The 19,364-nt window shown below is 43.7% G+C and overlaps 1 protein-coding gene across 3 annotated transcripts in view; it reads right to left on the reverse strand.

The window, feature by feature from the left end:
• Window positions 1-334: 334 nt before the first annotated feature.
• Window positions 335-19,364, reverse strand: part of PTGFRN (prostaglandin F2 receptor inhibitor) — a 66,194-nt gene continuing 47,164 nt past the window's right edge. For all 3 annotated transcript variants that reach the window (XM_041480285.1, XM_041480286.1, XM_041480284.1), the window contains 3 exons: window positions 12,327-12,434; window positions 5,143-5,448; window positions 335-3,876 (listed from right to left, as the gene is read on the reverse strand). In XM_041480285.1, the coding sequence (XP_041336219.1) occupies window positions 3,710-3,876; window positions 5,143-5,448; window positions 12,327-12,434 (581 nt within the window). In that variant the 3' untranslated portion in view covers window positions 335-3,709. The remainder of the gene's footprint in view (window positions 3,877-5,142; window positions 5,449-12,326; window positions 12,435-19,364) is intronic.

The following is a 19,364-nucleotide window of genomic DNA, read 5'->3' on the forward strand; positions in this document are numbered from 1 at the left end:
TTTACAGCAGATATTAAAAATACACTCCCAACTGTGACTCCTGTCCTTAGCTAATCAAAATAAAACTCTCCCAACAAAAAGGACGACTTACAGTGGGGTAGAAACACAATAGACTCAGAAAATAATTATGCTTCCCAATTCATCCCAGAAATGTAGGCAAATATTTAAAACTTCCTGTAAAAATAAGGTTCATGCTTATTTTACAGGGCAAACAGTGCTGGAAACAGGACTGTGAGGTTTACATTTTATACCTTCAACAATAGTGTCTGCACACATGCAGGGAACAAGGAAAGAACTGCCCCTAGCTCAAACATCCAGACCCACAGCACAGACATAATCAAAAAGGCTCGCTCTTTATTTTAAACATAAAAAGAAACATTTTACACAGAATTGTTAGAACTATTCAGTACCTGCATTCCAGAATTGTGCCCAAAACTTTATTTTATAACTTTGAAATTAAAACAAAAGAAAGAAAACATCTTGCCCTTCTGCTGTATGATGTTCAAGGTTGCCCTGGATCGAAATTCCAAGTGCCTGGAGGAATTTACCAGCTTAACCAGGAGACGTGGCAATGCAAACAGAGAAAGATCAATGTGAGCCCTTAGGATACTTTGACAATACCACAGGTTGCAGCAGGGAGGATATGGATGCTTGTACTGCACCACAGGCAGCTTACTCTTCTGATACTCTGCAGGTTTAATACACAACCAGATGCACACACACCTCCACTCACACAAACCCTGGTCACACACAAAATAATAATAACAATAATAACAAAAAACATGAAAAGTGACCTAGACTTTTTTTTTTTTTCCCTTAGAGAGAAGATTCACACTCTATTTTTAAAAAAGGGGATAATACAAAATTGGCACAAGTAGAAGGAAACCTGGGGGCTAGGTCTAGCCCATCAGCTTCTAGCCTTCCAACTACAGCAAATACAGGGTGGGATGGGATGCAGCATTGCCTTCCCAGGGGCTGTCAGCAGTACAAGCTAGTGGCAAACTTCCTTCACTTGGAGTGACAAAGATGGTTTTTTATGGGCTGTGGAGGAAGGTCAGCATTAGATAAGGACATGGGGACCTTTCACGAGAGAAGAAGGGAGCCCTGACCAAAAGAACCCTGAGTTTTTTTCCAGCAGGGAGGAAGTGTGCTATATTATGTGTTTGGGAAGAGCTGGCTCATCCATTCCCTAATTATTGCCCTGCTCATCCATTCCCTAATTATTGCATTACAGTCATGATCCTCTCCCCCTAAAACTTAACCAAGGGCATAGATAGACAAGGAGTCAGTCTGCCAGGACAAAAAGTGACTGATGCTGTGCTTAGAACTTCACCACCACTTCCACCCCTCCCAAGATGCCCCAGTGCCACAAGCCTTCTGAGAAGAAAGAAGATGTTAATGCAGGAAAGAAGCTGCTAGAACAGCCAGCATCCCAAACATCAGAATAGTGTTTCATAACATCCCAGGAAAAAGCAGGATTTCACTACAGTAGAGACAGGAGAGGAAGAAAAATTGTTGGTGTCAAAGTAGTATCTGAGCGAATCTTTTCCTGAACTCCCTTCCTTTGGAAAGCATTGCTACAGATTTCTGGGCTTTCACAGTGGAAGCTGGAGACTGCTTCTGCCCTGTTCTTCAGGAAAGGCAGCTAAGTCTGCCTGCAACAGAGGCCTTTTCAGAGCTCTTCCAGAAAGAAAAACATCAGGCCAGAAAGAAAACTTGCTTTTGCTCCTTCAGGCCAAAGTCTTTCAGAGGTTCATAGGTCTGGGGGTCCCAGTTTTGGAATATTATATGAAATGTCTTAAATAAAAACTTGCAAGCCCCAACTCGGCGAATTAAGCCCATTCTGAGGATGTTTCATACTAATCTTTCAAAAATCCCTGGACACCTCTATGCAGAGAGAGGTGACTGCATGCATGTTCACACTCAGGACACAGAGCAGCCTTCTGGAAAACCCCTTCACATTGCCCTCAGAACAAAGGTCACAATGCAAGGCAGAAAAAAACAATCCACACTAAGACAAAAAACCTTCATAGGCCAGATACCAGACCTGCAGCTCCCCTGGAATATGCAGTGGGATGAGCTATTAGAGAAGCAGATTGTCTAGGACATAACTAATGTCTAATCAGGCAACAACACACCACAGCCACCACCTTCCATGGATGCTCTTTACCATCTTTTAAAAGCCATGGTAAGGATTGAGCCCTGGCCTCATCTCTGCATTTCTCATCCTTCTTGATGCAAACCAAACCACGGCTGCAACATCAGACTGTGGTGAAGTCCTACTTCCTCGTTGGTTTGTACACAGTATCTTTATTCTGACCTTTATTGCTTAGAACACCAGCCATGCTGGGAAGACAGAACTGCCTGGCAAAGATGCTTCTCCCTCTCAGGAGCCAGGTCAGTGTACTTGGAAGACCAAAGCAGGAGTTCCGTGCTATAGCACCAAGGAATAGGTCTCAAGCCCATAGGAAAGCCCCGCTGCAAGCCCATGCTCAAGACCAGGGCCCTTGGAACCTGAAGGATTCTTGCTGCCCTCTTGGGCTTGCTCTTATTCCTACCCTGAGCTGCACTGCAGCTACTGCAGATCTCAGATTCTGCTCACAGGTTTGAGGGTTACCAGTGAGTGACTGGCAGAAGCAGCACTGAAGTCTGCACTGTGCATTTGGTAACACATAGTTTATGAGTCTCTAAACGTGATCACTTGGCCAACTGCAGATGAAGATCCATCTCTCATTATTTTCACCGGTCACACCATCACCTGGGGAGCAAGGTCTCCAGCCTCCCTGATGAGGCCAGCAGAAGGCTGAGCCTTGTCCCTAGACACCACGTGCCCCCCTGCCACAAGCAGAACAGGGTCTCAGGCACGATGTGAGCAGCTGTAGTGGGGAGAAGAGAAGGTGAAAGGGTGTGGGAGAAGGTGGCCACAGGCAGTCATCCCTCAAATGCTTTTCTGAGAATTGACTCTTCAGGGTTGCTAAGTTAGTCTCTACTCACCACAGCTAAGAGATTTGAGCACTGAAGATAAAAGGTTTTTAAAAAGTGCTTCAAAGACCTCCATCAGGCAAGTTATGTGTCAGGATTAACTGCAATCTCTTGGAAAGCCAGGGAAGAGAAGGCATGCTGACAACCATAAAACAATTCTTTTCCAGAACAGCCTCATGATGGCTCCAGCACAGGAACCTTCCCCAGCCTTCAACACAGCACAGAGAAGTCTCTGAGATACCAAGGTGGAAAGAGAAAGGGAACACGATGGTGTGAAGGGGACAGAGGGGAAAGGCAGATTGGTTAATACAGTGGAAGTCTAACACTTTTACCAGCCTCTTTCCCATTCACCATCCTGCCCACCTTGCTTTCATACAGGGACATCTTTCCAAAACCACAAGGAGGAGGGGAAAAAATCCAATGAACAAATAAACAAAACATTGATGAATTTTGTCACAGGGCCCTGCTGAAAGAAGGCTCAACAGTTTGCACATTAGAAGGACATGATCCCTATGCAGAAAGTGCTGCTGAAAAAGGGGAACTCCCAAGTTGCTAAATATGGCCTGATTGTTCTCAGGACATGATGTGTAACGAGGAGAAGCTTGAGGTCCAGGCTGAAATCAGAGAGCAAACGCACTGTCTTGTCTGGGCCTGTGAGCAAGTGTCTCAACACAATCCAAGAGCCCCGTGAGTCTCTCCTGAAATGCAAGTGTGTCCAGCTCAGCGCTCAGTCCATCTCCATCGACATCAGCCGGCGACGCTCTCGTCTCGTTTCCTGCACTTCCTTCTTGCAGCACCAACGGGAGCTGCAGTAGCCAATAAGGCAGGACAGGAGTCCAATGGCAGTGGCCAGACCGATGCCAATCAACAGGGGGTACTTGAAAGCATTCAGAACTGAAAAAGGAAGGCAGAGTCATTAGATATCACTGAGAAATTCAGACATCCCCTTTATTTCTTCTTGCCTGAAAAAGGAGAAAATTCCACATTACTCAATCAGGGGCAGATTAATTATTTCAGAAAGAAATTACTCTAATTTTCCTTCTTGATTTTCATCTTCCCAGGTTTGAAAAATTGGTCTTTTAGTCTCTCCCTTTCCTCTTCACCCTAATTCTTCCTCTATAATTTCAAGGCCTTGAAGAGGCTGGAAGCACCAGAAGAACCTTGGAGTGAGATAGCAAAGTGGAGTTTATTTCAAGAGTCATCCTCTCACACATTTATCCAAACAAAATATTGGATAGTTTCCCCGTCAGAGTGTGGCTGCATTCTTTGTAATGCTTTTCCAAAAAGCAAGGAGTGGACTCCTTTGTGTTCTGAATTATTAGAATTACTATATATTTACCCTATCTAATCAACCTTCAAAGCTTGTTCCTAAACAAAAAAAAAAAAAAAAAAAAAAAAAAAAAAATTTTTGAAGTACCTACTGCTCAGTTAAAAGGCAGTAAGTACTGAAAGGGGTTTGGAAAGTACAATTGTAATAGTTATCAGCACAGTGGGGAGAACAAAAGCTTCTTGTTCATTTCAAGTTCATGGAACTTCCAAAAACGACCTCTCCTGGAAATATCAAGAAAGCAACTAGTTCAAAACCCCTCCTGTATTCATTTTACTCCTTAGTTGATTTCTGAATGCAGTATCTAGTGTGCAACTTCCTGCTCATGAAGTCTAGCAACTTGCAACTCGCAACTCTGGGTGGAAAGGAGACAAGGCACAAAGTGCAGGGAGCAACATGTCTTGTCATTAGAGAGGGAGGAAGGAGTCAGAGCTCTGATTTGTCTCTTCTCAGCTTTGACACTAACCACAGTGTGACTAATTCACACACCCCATCTGCAAACCAAGGCTTCCTCCAGCAGGCAGCAGAAGGGTTAACACTTGGAGAGAATGCTCTGCCCTTGACTGAAAGATGCCTCAGCTATGGAAAACATCACCAAGAGGTGATCAGGAAAGAAAATGCTCCAATCTTATATCTATCAATTGTTTAGGCAGAACAGATTCTTCTACTCTGAAGAATCTTCAATCAGAAATTGCTAACCATAAAAAAAGATGACAAAATCTAATGAGATTACCAGAGGCACCTTTAAAAGCAGTTATGGGGAATGTTTGCCACAAAAAGACATAATAAGGTGTTAAAACCCAAACTGAGTAACACATGTTTCAGTCTCTCACCATCCATTTTCACAGACAGAAAGATGGGCTTGGCTTTGATGTCAGGCTCCCGCTGCCACACGCCCGTGGCAGACCGCACCCACGGGGTCACCACGCAGTAGTGGTTCCCGAAGTCGTGGTCCTCGCAGCCGTGCACACGGAGCCGGAACTCCAGAGGGCTGATCCTCTCCAGGCTGAGCTCGCTGCTCCCGTTCCTCCTGCTCTGTGTCACAATGCCCCTGCGGTCCAGCGAGGCCAGCAAGATGGGCTCTCTGTCCAGGGCAAAGGAGCGCACGGCAAACCAGGAGACATCAAAGGACATATCATCTGTGTTTGGGGACAAAGAAGAATTCAGACGTGTTGGTGAGTCCTGAAAAGCATTCACAGTGCCATTGCTCAGCAGAAAGGTTAATCTGTAAGCAACACAATGGTCTGACAACAGAGGGGGAAAAAAAAAGAAGAAAACAGAAAGAAAAAGAGAGAGTCTCCTGAACATGTCCTTTCTAGGAAGATTCAAGCAGTGAACTGCAATGAAATGCACTGCCAGGAAGAATGGAGTTATACGGAAAGGGTGACTTACCACAGGGATAACACAGAAGCGATTTCTTGCCTTTCTGCCTGCTATTCTGAAATTTGTATTTAACTCTAAGTTTTTACCAAGCAGGCTTAGTTTCATAAGAAGTTCTAGAGTTATGCTGCACCTTTAGTGAAGGGAGTGCTAGACACTGGCTAGCAGAGTGATTTGCAGTCACTGCCTTCATGAGGGCCTACACAACCACAAGATCAGAAGGCTCTATCCTGAAGGCCCCTTCCTTAGAGTTTGCCTAAATTAACACATATTCTGCACAGCACACAAAAGATTACCTGCAACACTACAAAACATTCAGGAGCAAAGCCTGACCATGCTGCTTTTGTACATTTTTCCCAGAGTTGTGGGTTACTGTGACACATCAGAATGATGCCTTGTACAAGTTTCACCACCCAAAGACACAGTCTATAATATGGATTTGCAGGAACTTACACTTTTAACACAGCTGACAGGTAGTCAGAGTCCATCAGCACATCCAGCTCGCTGTGTGCTCATGCAAGGTCCTATTGATCTCATTAGCAGATCTCAGTCCTAAGCCTATTAGGCAGATGTAGCTGAGTATCTAGTTTCAAAATCACCGCTATTCTTTGCTATCATGAGCCCAGCCACACCTGTCAGAATCTGAAACCTGGCATGACCCACAGCACAGGTAGGAAAGCCTGCTCACTTGTTTCCTCACAGGTCTTCCTTCTGGCACATCACAAACCAATGGGCCTGAAGTGGAAACAGTAGTTACTATTTCTGTCCTGAGTCTGGAGTACTGGTACAGTGTGTGCACACCTAAGGCAGTCCCAGTGATTCTTGGCAATGTATCAAATCTCCATTTTCTAGTATTGAGAGCTCTGAAAAATACAGTACTAGCAATCTGCTTTGAAACTGATCCTTTGGCTAACTGAGTTTGCTTTTCTCTTAAACTTTCACATTTGACCTCCAGGCTAATGGAATAACTGAAGCCCTAAGGCTGCTGTTGTACTGAAATTGTTTACTGATCTAAGTGAAGATGATTTTTATGTCTACCAGGCAAGCTAGCACTTTGGAAAAGGAGGGAACCTCCACATTTTAAAGTAAAGGGACAGCCTCAGCTCTTTTACTTGAAGTATATTATCAGCTGGCCATCTGAGACATTCCTCCTTACTGCAGAAAAAAAAGCCAAACAAACCAGTGTTTGGGGTATAATTAACTCCTTCCTAAGGTGCACTGGTTTTACACACATCTACAGAAACAAAACAAAAATATGAGAAAGCACATGTTCCTACCAGAGACAGCGTATGACCAAACTGTTTTGGGACACCAGCCAGTTTTCTGCCCTGCCTGCCACAGCCTGGTGTTCTGGGCAATGCAAGAACCTCGGGAGAGCACCTGGCCTGCTTTGCAGCCCTACAGCAGGAGCAAGTGTCCCAGTCCTACATGGGGTTCAGCATAGGTCACATGGACCAGCAGCCCTCAGAGCAATCCCTCGTGCCTCTCATCCTACAAATGCTACTACGAGTTACTTGGCAAAGCACTCGGACCACTTCCCTTGAAACCAAAGTTAATAAAAATTACCATAAACACATGTTCAGTCAAAGAGACCAAACTTTGACCTCTGCTTTGTGCACTCATCCAAATGTCTATGGGAAACAGGGCCTCTGCTGGAGAGAGCTCTGTTTATAGAAACCACTCTTCATCCCTGCTGTCTGTTTATGCCAAATATAGTAATAGCACTGGTCCACAGGCAGTCACGTTGGGAATGACCAATTCCTTCCAAAGATCCAAGACTGACGCTTGCTCTTGTGCTTCCAGGTGCTGTAGGAGCATATGGACACCTTATAGGCTAAGTCAAATTATACTTAACACACCACTGACCTTGCTTAAGCAATAAATTTAGATATTATAAGATAATAATAATCTAGTCTTCAGATCCTCACGCAGCTTTGAAGAATTCCTTCTTTTGCCTCTCAGATAATTTGAAGTTCCCATCCCTTCACATGAGTAGAGGCACTTGCTGTCATTTTGAAATATCTGAATCTATCTTCTGTAATTACAACGTGGGACAACATTATTATGCCAACATATTTTATTAGCCAGTATACAGTTTGCAATTAGTGACTCACTACAGACAGTCAGAGGGAGGATTTGGCTCCGAGCACTCTGCCACTATCCTCCTTGAAATAGCTTAATACAGCAAAGTCATCTGATTCATTTCTATATATCTCTGGGTTTCATGCAATAAAAACACAGACAAATTTAGTAAAGCCAGGACATAAATCAGGTACTCTCCAAATATGAGAGATGAACATGCCTAGCAGCTCCCAAGTGCTAATAAATATGTAGATTCACTGACATAAAACAGGTCACACACTAGGCATCTGCCTCATTCCACACACCTTGCATCAACGCTGACAAGTCACTCTCAAGTTTTGACCCAAATCTATAAAAATTCCACTTCAAGAACCACACTCACACTCAACAAAGGTTTGTTTTCCTGGTTCTTTCTGTGCCACAGTCAGTAGTGTGGGACACCCGGCCAAGGTGCCCCACAGCGAAGCGCAACATCCCAGTGCCCACAAGGGCATCAAGGACCTCAGTGCCACCAGGACACGCAACCCTAAAGGAGCAGAGAGCACTGGGAGCTGGCCACTCCAGAGCTCTGGGAGCAGAGTTAGCAGTGCTGCTGTGCTTCCTCCCCTCCTCAGCCAGCGAGGATCATCAACATGTAAAGCACATCTTTACGCACTTTTCGATTTGACACACAGGGCTAAGCTGTCTGGGTCTTAGCTACTTCCCTGACCAATCACTCCTCAAAAGAGGGAATCCTATTTCTAGACCAGCTCCTTAGGAACTATACACTTCCACTGCTTAGAATGGAACTCTCTCAGCATCCTGTTACAGTGCTGAATCACAATTTTGAGACCCTTTTTGTTTACTACATTTAAATGAGGTTGAATAGGGCTTCCTAGAGAGCTGAGCAAACCACTTCAAGCCATATAAGGGGTAAACAAGCTGGTTTTGTTAAATTCTCCAGAGTGCCCATTGGGTCTGGCTGGAGCAGATAAAAAAACCCCACATCTCCTTTCAGACACAGCAAGTAATACTTTTAAATCCCTAAGCACACAGCCCAAGAATGGGTGAACTGGGAAGTCTAGAGAGATCATTTGTGAAAATGTGTATTCAACAGAAGTATCAGAAGCAGCTTTTATATCTTCAGGGCACAGAAGAACTACTATTCCCCACTGACACACACACATATTCCCCTCGTATCAATTCAGAACACCAACCACAGCTGCCAAACCAAAGGAGCACTTCTTTAGATGGAGCAGTAGCTGCCATGTACTGGGCTTAGTAACACACACTCGATTTCAGCGGGGTCTCAAAGAAGCAGAGGAAATTAAAGCATGTAGCAGTCACGCCAAAACCTTTTCTACCCTTTTGAAAATTTCCCACAGGGTGGATACACACAAACACACACTGAAAGCATTGTGAGCTGCCTCCATCAGAAAAAGGTTCAAACCATAAGTGATGCCTCTAGAATAAAAATAAATAAAATAACAAAAAAGGATCAATCTAACTAACAAATGGCACTGACAAAGATAAACTGGTCATTTAACTTTTCTTCAGCTCCTTGGAAGTACTTTATTTTTCTGATTGTGCATACGAAGAGGGACAAGAGGTGGCACCTGACACCAAGGTACTACAGGAGGCATACATACTAATGCACATGCCTGCCTGCAAAGTTGAGTGTCTGTGTGCACAAGAGAAGAGCTGCCTGGCATACCAAACACATTCAAAGGATGGGCATCTAACAGGATATCTTAGGAAGCATCCTGCTCCTCCTCTGCTCACGGGGGATCCCACACGACAGCCCTGCAGCAAATCTGACACAAGTACAGATGGCCTTGAAAGCCACCACACCACTCAGAAGGGAGTCAAATGCATTTGCTCTTTTCTCCTTTCTCATCACATTCCCAAATGGAATGACCATGTCTGTACTGCAGTCATCTGTTTTCTTCCAGAAGATGCTGATAACTCTTGCCTTGCTTCTCTAAATGCCAGGTGTAGGCTTTCCCTAACAGCGTGCCTCATGTCCCCAGTGAGATGAGACAGTCCTGTTATTTTCACAGTCTGTCTAACATTTGGCACTAATTTAAAAAGCAAGTCCTCCATTCCAATTGTGAATTAAATTGTGATACTGACACAGCATAAAGACAGATCAGAGATGGGATACAGAGGAGTAAGATTACCAGTGAGGTTACTACTACATGTTTGCTACCATACAAGCCCTTCAGCCCTTCCTCTGACCTGCTCCATCAGCCCCCTCCAGCTCCCAAGGCCAAGAAGGCAGATGGATGAGGGGTCTGCACACCCTGCATCAATTCCAGCTGTTCCCTGCAGCTCTTCTGCCAGTCTCATCCAGAGGACTAGCAAGGACTAGCAAGGACTGTATCTGGTCCCACAGCATGACTGGTTAGGCCCCAAATTCTGCTCATCCTGCAACTGGGGGCTCAGAGCATGGACTGAGAAGCCCCCTCAAAGCCTGCCACAATGCCACATTTTACTCCTCTCTAGGTTTACTTGTCTGTGCCTCATCTGCCCCATTATAAACTGAAAAAGAAAGAAACCAAACAAACCACCAACATGAAAGAAACAAGATTAAAAAACACCACAGAGGTCTGCCATGTCCAAGATGACATTACCCAGCTATGGAACAGATTACAGTGCTGACATTTAAGACTCTGCTCTGGTTGCCCATGACTGCTGGAAACAGCATCATCTCCAGCTCCAGGGATAATCTATCAATTCAACAGACACCCACAAACCCTTGTGAAGTTGCCAAGTTAAAACTTAACTGTGCTGTGATGAGCAGCTCCTCAAAAGGCAACACCTTTTTACTTCAACCTTTTTGATTATCTTTATATTGTCCGTGTTCCTCCCAGACTCAAGGTACCAAATACACACAAACCCATCCCAAACCCGACTGCAGTGAAGCCCTGACAGGAGAGCCCCACTGCTACTAAGTGGCCTCTTTTCACAGCATGGTTAAGGCTGGAAGGGACCACTGGAGGTCATCTGGTCCAACCTCCCTGCTCAAGAGTTATCCCAGAGCACATGACACAGGATTCTGTCCAGAGGGCTTTTGAATCTCTCCAGAGGAGCCTCCACAACATCTCTGGGCAACCTGTTCCAGTGTGTGGTCACCCTCACAGTAAAGAAGTTCCTCCTCATATTCAGGTGAAACTTGTGTTCCAGTTTTCAAGTTTTAAGTGAGTCAGGGATGCTGAGGCCTCTTTCACAAGGCAACGCCGAGCTTATTTAGGCTGTCGAGCACCCGCAGAAGCAGCAGCTGCTCCCTGTCAGCAATTATTGCTTTGGAAAGGAAGGCAGCTGCTCTGGGTACTGCCTCACCACAATACCTGTAAGAGCTTGAGCACACCTCAACGTGGAAGAGGCTTCCTGCTGAGCAGAAGCCACAGGACAGGCTGAGGTAGATGCACAGGCACACGCTGCTGCTTGCTGTGCCCAATATCCCAGGCTATGAGTCTTTTGACAGCAATAAAGTTTACTCAGCTTTTCCTCCCTACCAAGCATTTCAATAATACAATCTACAGACTTCTATCATTTTTTCACAGGCAGCACACGACTGTAATCTAGCAAATTGCTTCCCTGCCACGCTCAGATTTAATGTAGAACAGACTTCTTGTAATTTCAAAGTGATGGGCCTTTACTAAGCCTGGTACCTCATCTCATCAGCCTCTACATCATAAGTAATATTTTCTGCACAGCACCTCTTTTGTAGTGGTTTATGTGTAGGCTTTTAAGTTTGGCATAAATCATGATAACTTTAGATATATTCAAATATATTTATATTTACATATATATTAGTAGATTTATTTTCAAGAGATGCTTATATCCATATACATAATGATTCAACTGACTCCAAACCCAAATTCTGGGTATAAGAAAGAGAGTTACTCTCACAGCATTTTGATGAAAAGCAGCTCAGACAATGCTTGGCAAGCAGCTAGGTTTTGAGCAAATCTCTGAACTTTTCAGCTCCCCATAAAAATTTGCTTTTGTGTCTCCTACCCTTCTCACAGGAATGAGGTACTGTATTTCTTTCTTCCACATAAAAAAAGGATGCTCAACTCTGAAGGCAATGAACATTCATTTTGGCATTTAAACTGCAGCAGTCAATTATTACGATTTTTAGATTTACCTCAAGCATTAAATTCACTCTGAAGTGAGAAGCTGACTGGCCAGGTGTCTAGGATTTCTTTACAGATGACCATTTTCTTCTAAATGGTTTAGCCAATGGATCTCCTTACCATTTAAAGGGAATAGGAGTAGTTTTCATGGCCCATCTGATGATTGTAGGTTGAGATTACCTGCAGTGGGGTCAGTTGGTGGGGACAGCAGAGGGGGATTTGATGGTAAGAACATTTTTTTCCCTCTCCCCTTAGGAGGTGAAAAAAAACAAAACTTGCTTTAAATTGAGCTGTGTAAAAGCAAGCACACTGTCCTGCTTTTATCTAGTTCTACAGAATTGTTGGTTCTCAGCTCTCCAGCCTCACTCAAAGGACACAGGGCTGTAACTTCTGAAGGCAAATGAGTTACAGGTGAAATAATTTTGCTGAAATACCTGGCTCAAGTGGCATTCCTTCCGTTGTGACGATGCACAGCAAATCTGCCACCTCACCCTGGTAAATCGTTGGGCTGTCAGAATGCACCGAGACATTGAACACAGGACCTAGAAAAGAGTAACCACAGTTATTCATGATGGGCTTTATTTCACTGTCAAACACCTTTCTTGCACATTTTTGAAGCATCCTCTCCTAGTTTGTGGAGACAGAGTTCTGAAGTAGGGATAAGCAGCAATTTAAGTTTGTTGTAAAATAGTTGTTCATTGTTAGCCATTTAATCCTGTACTAAGACAAAGTACCCAAACCATCAGACCTTTCACCCAACACAGAGGCTGCTGCCCAAATCTGCCTTCTGCTCTCCAGCACAAGAGGAGCTGGTCTTCCACTGGTGACTCCTTTAAGAGCATGGGAGTTCAGATCTTCAGGCTAATCCAGAATGGATCTTTTTGTTGAGGCTGTTAATAGGAATTCAAGTTAAAGCAAAACAGTATCTTAACAATACCAATGGCTCTATACTGGAACAGACAATACAAGTAGTGCATCTGATAATACTTTTCTGTGGTTTTTCCTTCAGGCTCTGCCACAGATAGCTTCTTCTGAAGATGTCTGAAAGCCCAAGGGTACAGTAACTCCTTCAGCTGCAAAGTGCTGATGATATCAGTGAAAACCATTAGGCTGTTTTGAAATACTCAGATACCATGACAACACTGTGATGTTTTAAAAGACTTCTGACATGCATAGGTTAAAAAACCAAAACTTCCCAGAATTTTGACAACAGCTGCCTCTCTAGTGCAAAAGTACCAAAATCACAACTCTTCAGATATGCCAGCATTGTTAATACTCTCTATTTCACAGGGAAGAAACTCAAGAATGTACCAAAATACCTCTGTGATTTCTCTTACTAATCAAGGTAAAGGAGACAAGTAGAAGGAAAGCTGATCCCAACGGTGACCTCCAGGATGACTTTGGGGGAAAGAGCCAGGGAAGCCAAGAAGAAACTTGGGACTCAGATTAAAAACACTCCCCAGACTCCCATTATTACCTGGCTCACCTACTTCTGGCACAGCAGCAGCAGCAACAACAAGCAGAGAAGGGTGGCTTAGGAGGAAAGAAAAAGCTGTTTATTTGCTCTCCTCCACTCTCAACTGCTACTACTTTAATACAAGAACCCTACATTTCAAATCCACTGAAGATCAGTAGCAAACAATGCTTTTAATGAAGAACACTTTAGGAAATCATCCAAAACAACCACTTGTACCTTGCCCTCTCAACAGGTTTCTACACTGATAGCTCACTACATGGCACACAGTTACCACACCATTCCCAAACTGAGATTCTGAAAAGAAACTTGGATGTATCATGAAGCTAGAGCTACAATTTTTGGTGCAAATTTTCTAGAGTCAAGGGCCTGGCTTGTTTTGGCCAACAGAAAATACACAGCACACTAAGAAATTAATTCCAACTACAGTGCAATAATTACTTCTCCAACTTGTAAAATCACCCCTCCCCCAAATTTCACCAGCCCTCTGCTCTGCCCCAGAAGCAGCTGTACTTTTGTACACAAGGGTAGTATGCAGACATGCAATCTGAGAGTTTGACACCCTTTTTGACACTAGAAGATCTTTCTTAAAATTAACACTGCAAATTACCCTCCCCAAACAAGGATAAAAGGGTGGTGGAGATGCAATAGAGGTTATAATGGATCACCAACCAAGACTCCTACATGTTTATGCTAGAACACATTTAAGGAAACAAGAGACACAGAACCCTGAGATCAGCTGCTCAGGTAGTGACTGCACAAGCAGGCTGCAGCCCTAACTTAAGCTCAGCATGATGGGATCCTTTTCCTAGGAGATGAACAGAGATTAATCTGAATGCTTCCTCATCATCTGTCTAAACTGGTTTTGTTTGAATTCAGTCTGTTTCCTGACATTCACTCACACACACACTAAACTATATTCCCCTTGCAGACTATTTGATTATTTGTCCTCAGATAAATCAAGACATTTTCCATCTTCTTGTTCAGAGTTGGGCAGACAGAAGTTCAAGGTCCTAGGGGATTAAAGGCAACATAGACCAGGGCACTCAAGCCAACTAGAAGCAGAAAAATCTCAAGCTGTGTGTGAACTGTCAGAGAAAAGAAATAAAGAGACTGTCAAAATCTGCTAGGAACGTCCCTGCATTCCCAGCACAGTCCCTCTGCTGCCCTGATCAAAGGCAGAACAGCACCATACTAATCCTGATACTGCCCATAGCTCAGAGTCTATCCTAAGTCTATCCTGCAGCAAGAGAGGTGATATCACATCAGGAATACAGGACATGCCCTGCTCCAGCAGGCAACCTGGATGCTGGGAGGAGTTGAGCAAGAGAGATGCACTGCATGATACCAGCTCTGTCAGGCTAAGGATGGGCTACCTTACCCCTGCCCTGGCAGGTTAAGCAAGAGGGCACATGGGGTTTTTCAGGCCTTATTTCTAGGCTGAAAGTCCAGGTACCTGCTGCATTGAACAGAAACTGCCTTCAAACCCTGGCAAACCAACAAACCACTGATGTGGAGCGGAGTCAGAGCATTCCTGGCCACTGGATGTCACAAGGGTAAAAGCTGAGCTTGGCAGGTCACTCAGCCAGGAAAGGCTGTGCATCATGGAAATGCAGCACTCCCAACACACTCCTCAGTTTGGGTCACCAAGCACTTCTCCACTGGGCCTCCTACATGAAGAGCCAAAACTTCCCAGGCAGGAAGGCTCCAAGGCATCAGCTGCACTGGCATTTCAGGATTGTGCTTTCCCTTGGTAAAGCACAAACAGTTCTTTCCCTTTAGGTATTTCCCTAGCAGGTAACATTTCTTTCAAATTACCTTTTCTACCTCCAGGGAGAAATCACTGTCCTGTGGTAGAACTGGATATCAATAGTCAAGAGGTGTGTTGGGGGTTGTGTTCTTCCCTCTTCAGCGGAAGAGGGAAAACAACATTTAATTGTTTTTTAAAACCTAAGCAAGATTAATTACAGTGAAAGTTCCTCAGTTCAGTCTCAAAAACTGTGTGGCTGCAACTTCCTACGGTTATATGTCTTCTTTGGGGGTATCTCAGGCTTTCTGCCCACATGACCCATGCCCTGGGCCTCAGGCATGAAAGGACAGAATAAAGCACCTTCAGAGATTTATTGCCCCCCTTAAAAAACCTGAAAAGGCAGGAGGCTGAGTGCCCCATTCCCCCACCCAGTGTTCAAGAAGCCATGGATCTGGACCACACCAAGCAAGGCTCAGAACACAAAACCCAACACAAAACCCAAGCACTTTTCTCAAGTTTTTGCCCTCCAAGACAAAACCAAAAAAAAAAAAAACACCAAAAAAAAAAAAAAAAAAAAAAAAAACCAAAACAACAACAACAAAAAAAACCCAAACAAACAAAAAACCCACACAAAAAAGAGGGTTCTCACTGCCAAGGTTACAGACACAGGCATGTGGTAAAACAGGCAGCTCCCAGCAGACACTGATGACACGGGCTCAGGGTCTCAGCACCGTCACGCTCAAGCACTTTCAGTGTCACTGGAAGGGCTGGGGAGGTGACAGGAGCTCTCTCCCTCAGTGAGATATGAGTTCATGCTACATTAACACCGAGAAAAACAGAACTCTGCAGATAACAGATGAGGTGGCTTTGGCCATCTTGCCACCTGCATTTAACAGTTTGAAATACTGTAATTGGCACCTAGTGGTCACTCGGGAGAATAAACAAACCAGAGCTTAGTTTCAATTGCAGGGCTGACAGATCAAGCATGACCTGTAAAACTCATCAAGAACAAAGCAAAGTTAAATGCTGAAAAGCTGTTCATGAGCTTGAAAGCTGAGAAATAACTGGATTTTAGTAACATCAGATTTGAAGTTAAGTGTCATTCGCTCAGATAATTTGGAAGCTAAAGAGCACAGATTTACAAAACAAACCAGCACTCCCAATTCTAAGAGCTAAGCATCCTAAATTGCTATGTTCTGCTGAGAACTTGGATTTAAAATAAGCCAGAATATCTATTCCTCACTATAAATAAGGCCTTATGTAAGCTTAGATAAAGCCCCTAAAAGAAGTTTTCTTCTTTATTAAAGTAATAACAATTTTATATTAAAAAGCATCTGCAGTCAGGATGGTAAGAGTTCTCAGAGCATTTCTTGACTCCTGAACATTTGAAAAATACTACACAACTTTAAACTGAAAGTGAAGAAATTGAGATTAGAGGTTTACTAGTACAAATCTAGAAGTGCTTAAAGAAAAACCAGGTTCCAGAATCAGGATTTGTTCAGTGTACTCTTCTCTGAATGTTCCCTTTTATAACAGATCTCAATGCTCAAACTGTTGATTTCATGTCACCAGGAAGGTAACTCCAGGAGCCAGACCCTACAGTGATACAGTTTTCAGCTATAAAGTGCTATGCTAATTCTTCTACACATAAAAATGAAAGGGAAAAGTGTTTGTAAGCTGAACCAAGATTTGTTTATTACTTTGTGCTCAGTCAGATTCACACTGAAGGGGCATCAGGGTGGAAAAGAGGAGTTCAAGCTGATTAATTTACTCAACTCAAGGATTTACAAATTGGAGACAAATTCTGAGCTCTCTTCACCTGATATCACCTCATTTTCTCCCTGTTTAGTAATCCAAACACTTTATATCTGCAAGAAAAATGGGAAAAGGAAAGAGAATAACCATGAGCCAGTTAAAATCTAGTTCTGTAGCAGAAGAGGTCCTAATTATCTAGGGTCCTAGATGGCGTTTTGTCTTCTCTGATTATCATTTTACCCTGCACTTCTCTGCAAAAACAAGGTCTAGTCTCCCCACGGACATGAGCTACCTTTATTTCCCAGCCAAGTAGAGAAGAGAAAAGTCAAGTAATCTGATGACAGCAGAGACCTGGGGCAGGCTGTTCCCCCCCAAGGAGCCCGTGCCCAGGCCTTGATCAGGGGGCTGGAATTCCTGCACGCAGCTTCCCTGCTTCCAATCACACTGCACCACAGACCACAACGGGGAAAACAACTGATGCAACCCACGAGTTCTGCATCGTCCAAAATATTACTCATCTCTGCCCTGGCACCAAATCATTCACTCTTCAACTGAGAATTCCATGACCTGCTTTTCTCCAGATAATAAGTTTCTTCAACTTCACTTTTCCAGACCCCTGCCCTTTCCCAGTTTCTTCGTGAAGCTGTTCCCTAACAAGCTTCACCCCAAGCCTCATAATGGCTGTTACTGGAAGAAGCCCTCAGTAGTTAGGTCCGTGGTTTCTACTTCCAGCTACAAATTAATGCACACAGGCACAAAGGCACACAATGACAAAGCATGTTCCTGCCCATTAACAGTGGCTGGAAAATACCAGCCTTTCTTGCCAAAGAGTTTCTGCTGCACTGCTTTTCATTCATTTCCGTGATTAAGCTTTCTTTCCTTTAAGAATCTTTCTATTCGCCCTTCTTGAAATTGAGTATCTCTCGGGGTCATTGCAGGGCATCATTTAATTTTAATTGCAAGTTCAACATCAATACTCAGCTCATATTTCAGCAGCTCTTGGTTTATCTCAGCTTCTTCCAAAGTGAACGATAATACATTGATGTGCAATGAGCTCACATGCAGATGTAATCCAGAGTTGAAGATTTCATTGAGATATTTCCCTTACAAGTTCTCTTTTATTTTTGCCTCTCCAGAACTTTCTACCCTCTGCTGAATGGCACAGAGCAGAGACAGCTCAGAGCACAGCCAAGCTCCAAATGGATCTCTCTCATAACACACTTCTCAACGTGAGATTAAAAGCTTCCTTCTCCCTGCTTCCTTTAAGGGAAAGGAAAATAAGTCACTTCTGTAGAAATCCTTGAGAGTGTGTAGTGGGCAAATACATTCTAAACACTAACCTGGTTTGTCCAGTTCATGGTGAAAGGATTTGAAGATTAAAGAACATATGCCAAAACAGAGTTTATGAAGCTGTCTTCATACACTGGCTTGAGAAGAACACAAGAAGACTGGTGTGTTCCAGGCTGAAAGAAAGGATCTGTACACATGCATCAGCAAATAGCTCGGGAGGAGAGACGATGTACTGGAGTAGAAAATGTGCAGTGAAATTAAGAGAATATTTCAAGACAGGCACTGGCAGCTGCTCTTGCTCCTCACATCACTGGGCAACCTTTTAAAAAAGACATGGCAGAACCTCTCTGTCCTACACTGGGAAGACAAAAAAGCACTGAGGAATATTAAATTCTTCACATGGGACTGCTTTGCCTGCCCCCCAGATAAGCTTATTTTGCTTACAACAGCTGGACATACAGAAGGCATTCATTTTATGAAACTGGTCTAGCGATCCATGTTATCCATGAGGTCATACCAGAAGATTCACAAGATCCTCTCTGGTTCTTAAATATATCCAGCAGAGAACAATCTGCCATTGATTGAATATTTGAAAACTAATGGCCTAGTAGTTTCCTCCTCACCACACTCCCCCACCCTCACTTCCAGTTCATATGGTCCAGTGGACAAAATCCACATTTCCTTTTTTATTAGTTCACGGTGTTTCAAACAAATGCCTTTACACCAGCATTTCAGATCATTACCAAATTGAATAAATACATCCCTCTGCAACAGTAAGTGGAGAAAGAAGAGAGGAGATCTCTGCTTGCAGCCAGCAAGTTCTGCCCTGAATGGAAAGAATCCGAGCAAGACATTTTCCACAGATGTTCATGGAAAAACATTTCAGAGCACTGCCACATTTCAAGCCTATTGTGGCAGGAAACACTGAAGTTTCACATGTGCCGTCCCCAGCTCATATATGAAAAGCTCACAGGCCCCTGCCACTCAGAGAGATCACATTGCACAATGTGTATGCATGCTTAAGAATTCCTCTTTGAAACATCACTGAGCTCGGAGAGATCTGGGAGAGAGTCAAATGAGAGAGAAGGATTTCCAGTCCCAGCAAGCCTCACCATCCCCCATCAAAGGGGAATCAATAAAAACAACTGAGAAAGAAATTCCTCCTAGGAGCAAAAGCTTCACGTAAAACCCTTTAAGGGCTTC

Source organism: Pyrgilauda ruficollis, unplaced genomic scaffold, assembly GCF_017590135.1.
Source record: "Pyrgilauda ruficollis isolate IOZ18807 unplaced genomic scaffold, ASM1759013v1 scaffold50, whole genome shotgun sequence".
In the NCBI taxonomy this organism is placed as follows: Eukaryota; Metazoa; Chordata; class Aves; order Passeriformes; family Passeridae; genus Pyrgilauda; species Pyrgilauda ruficollis.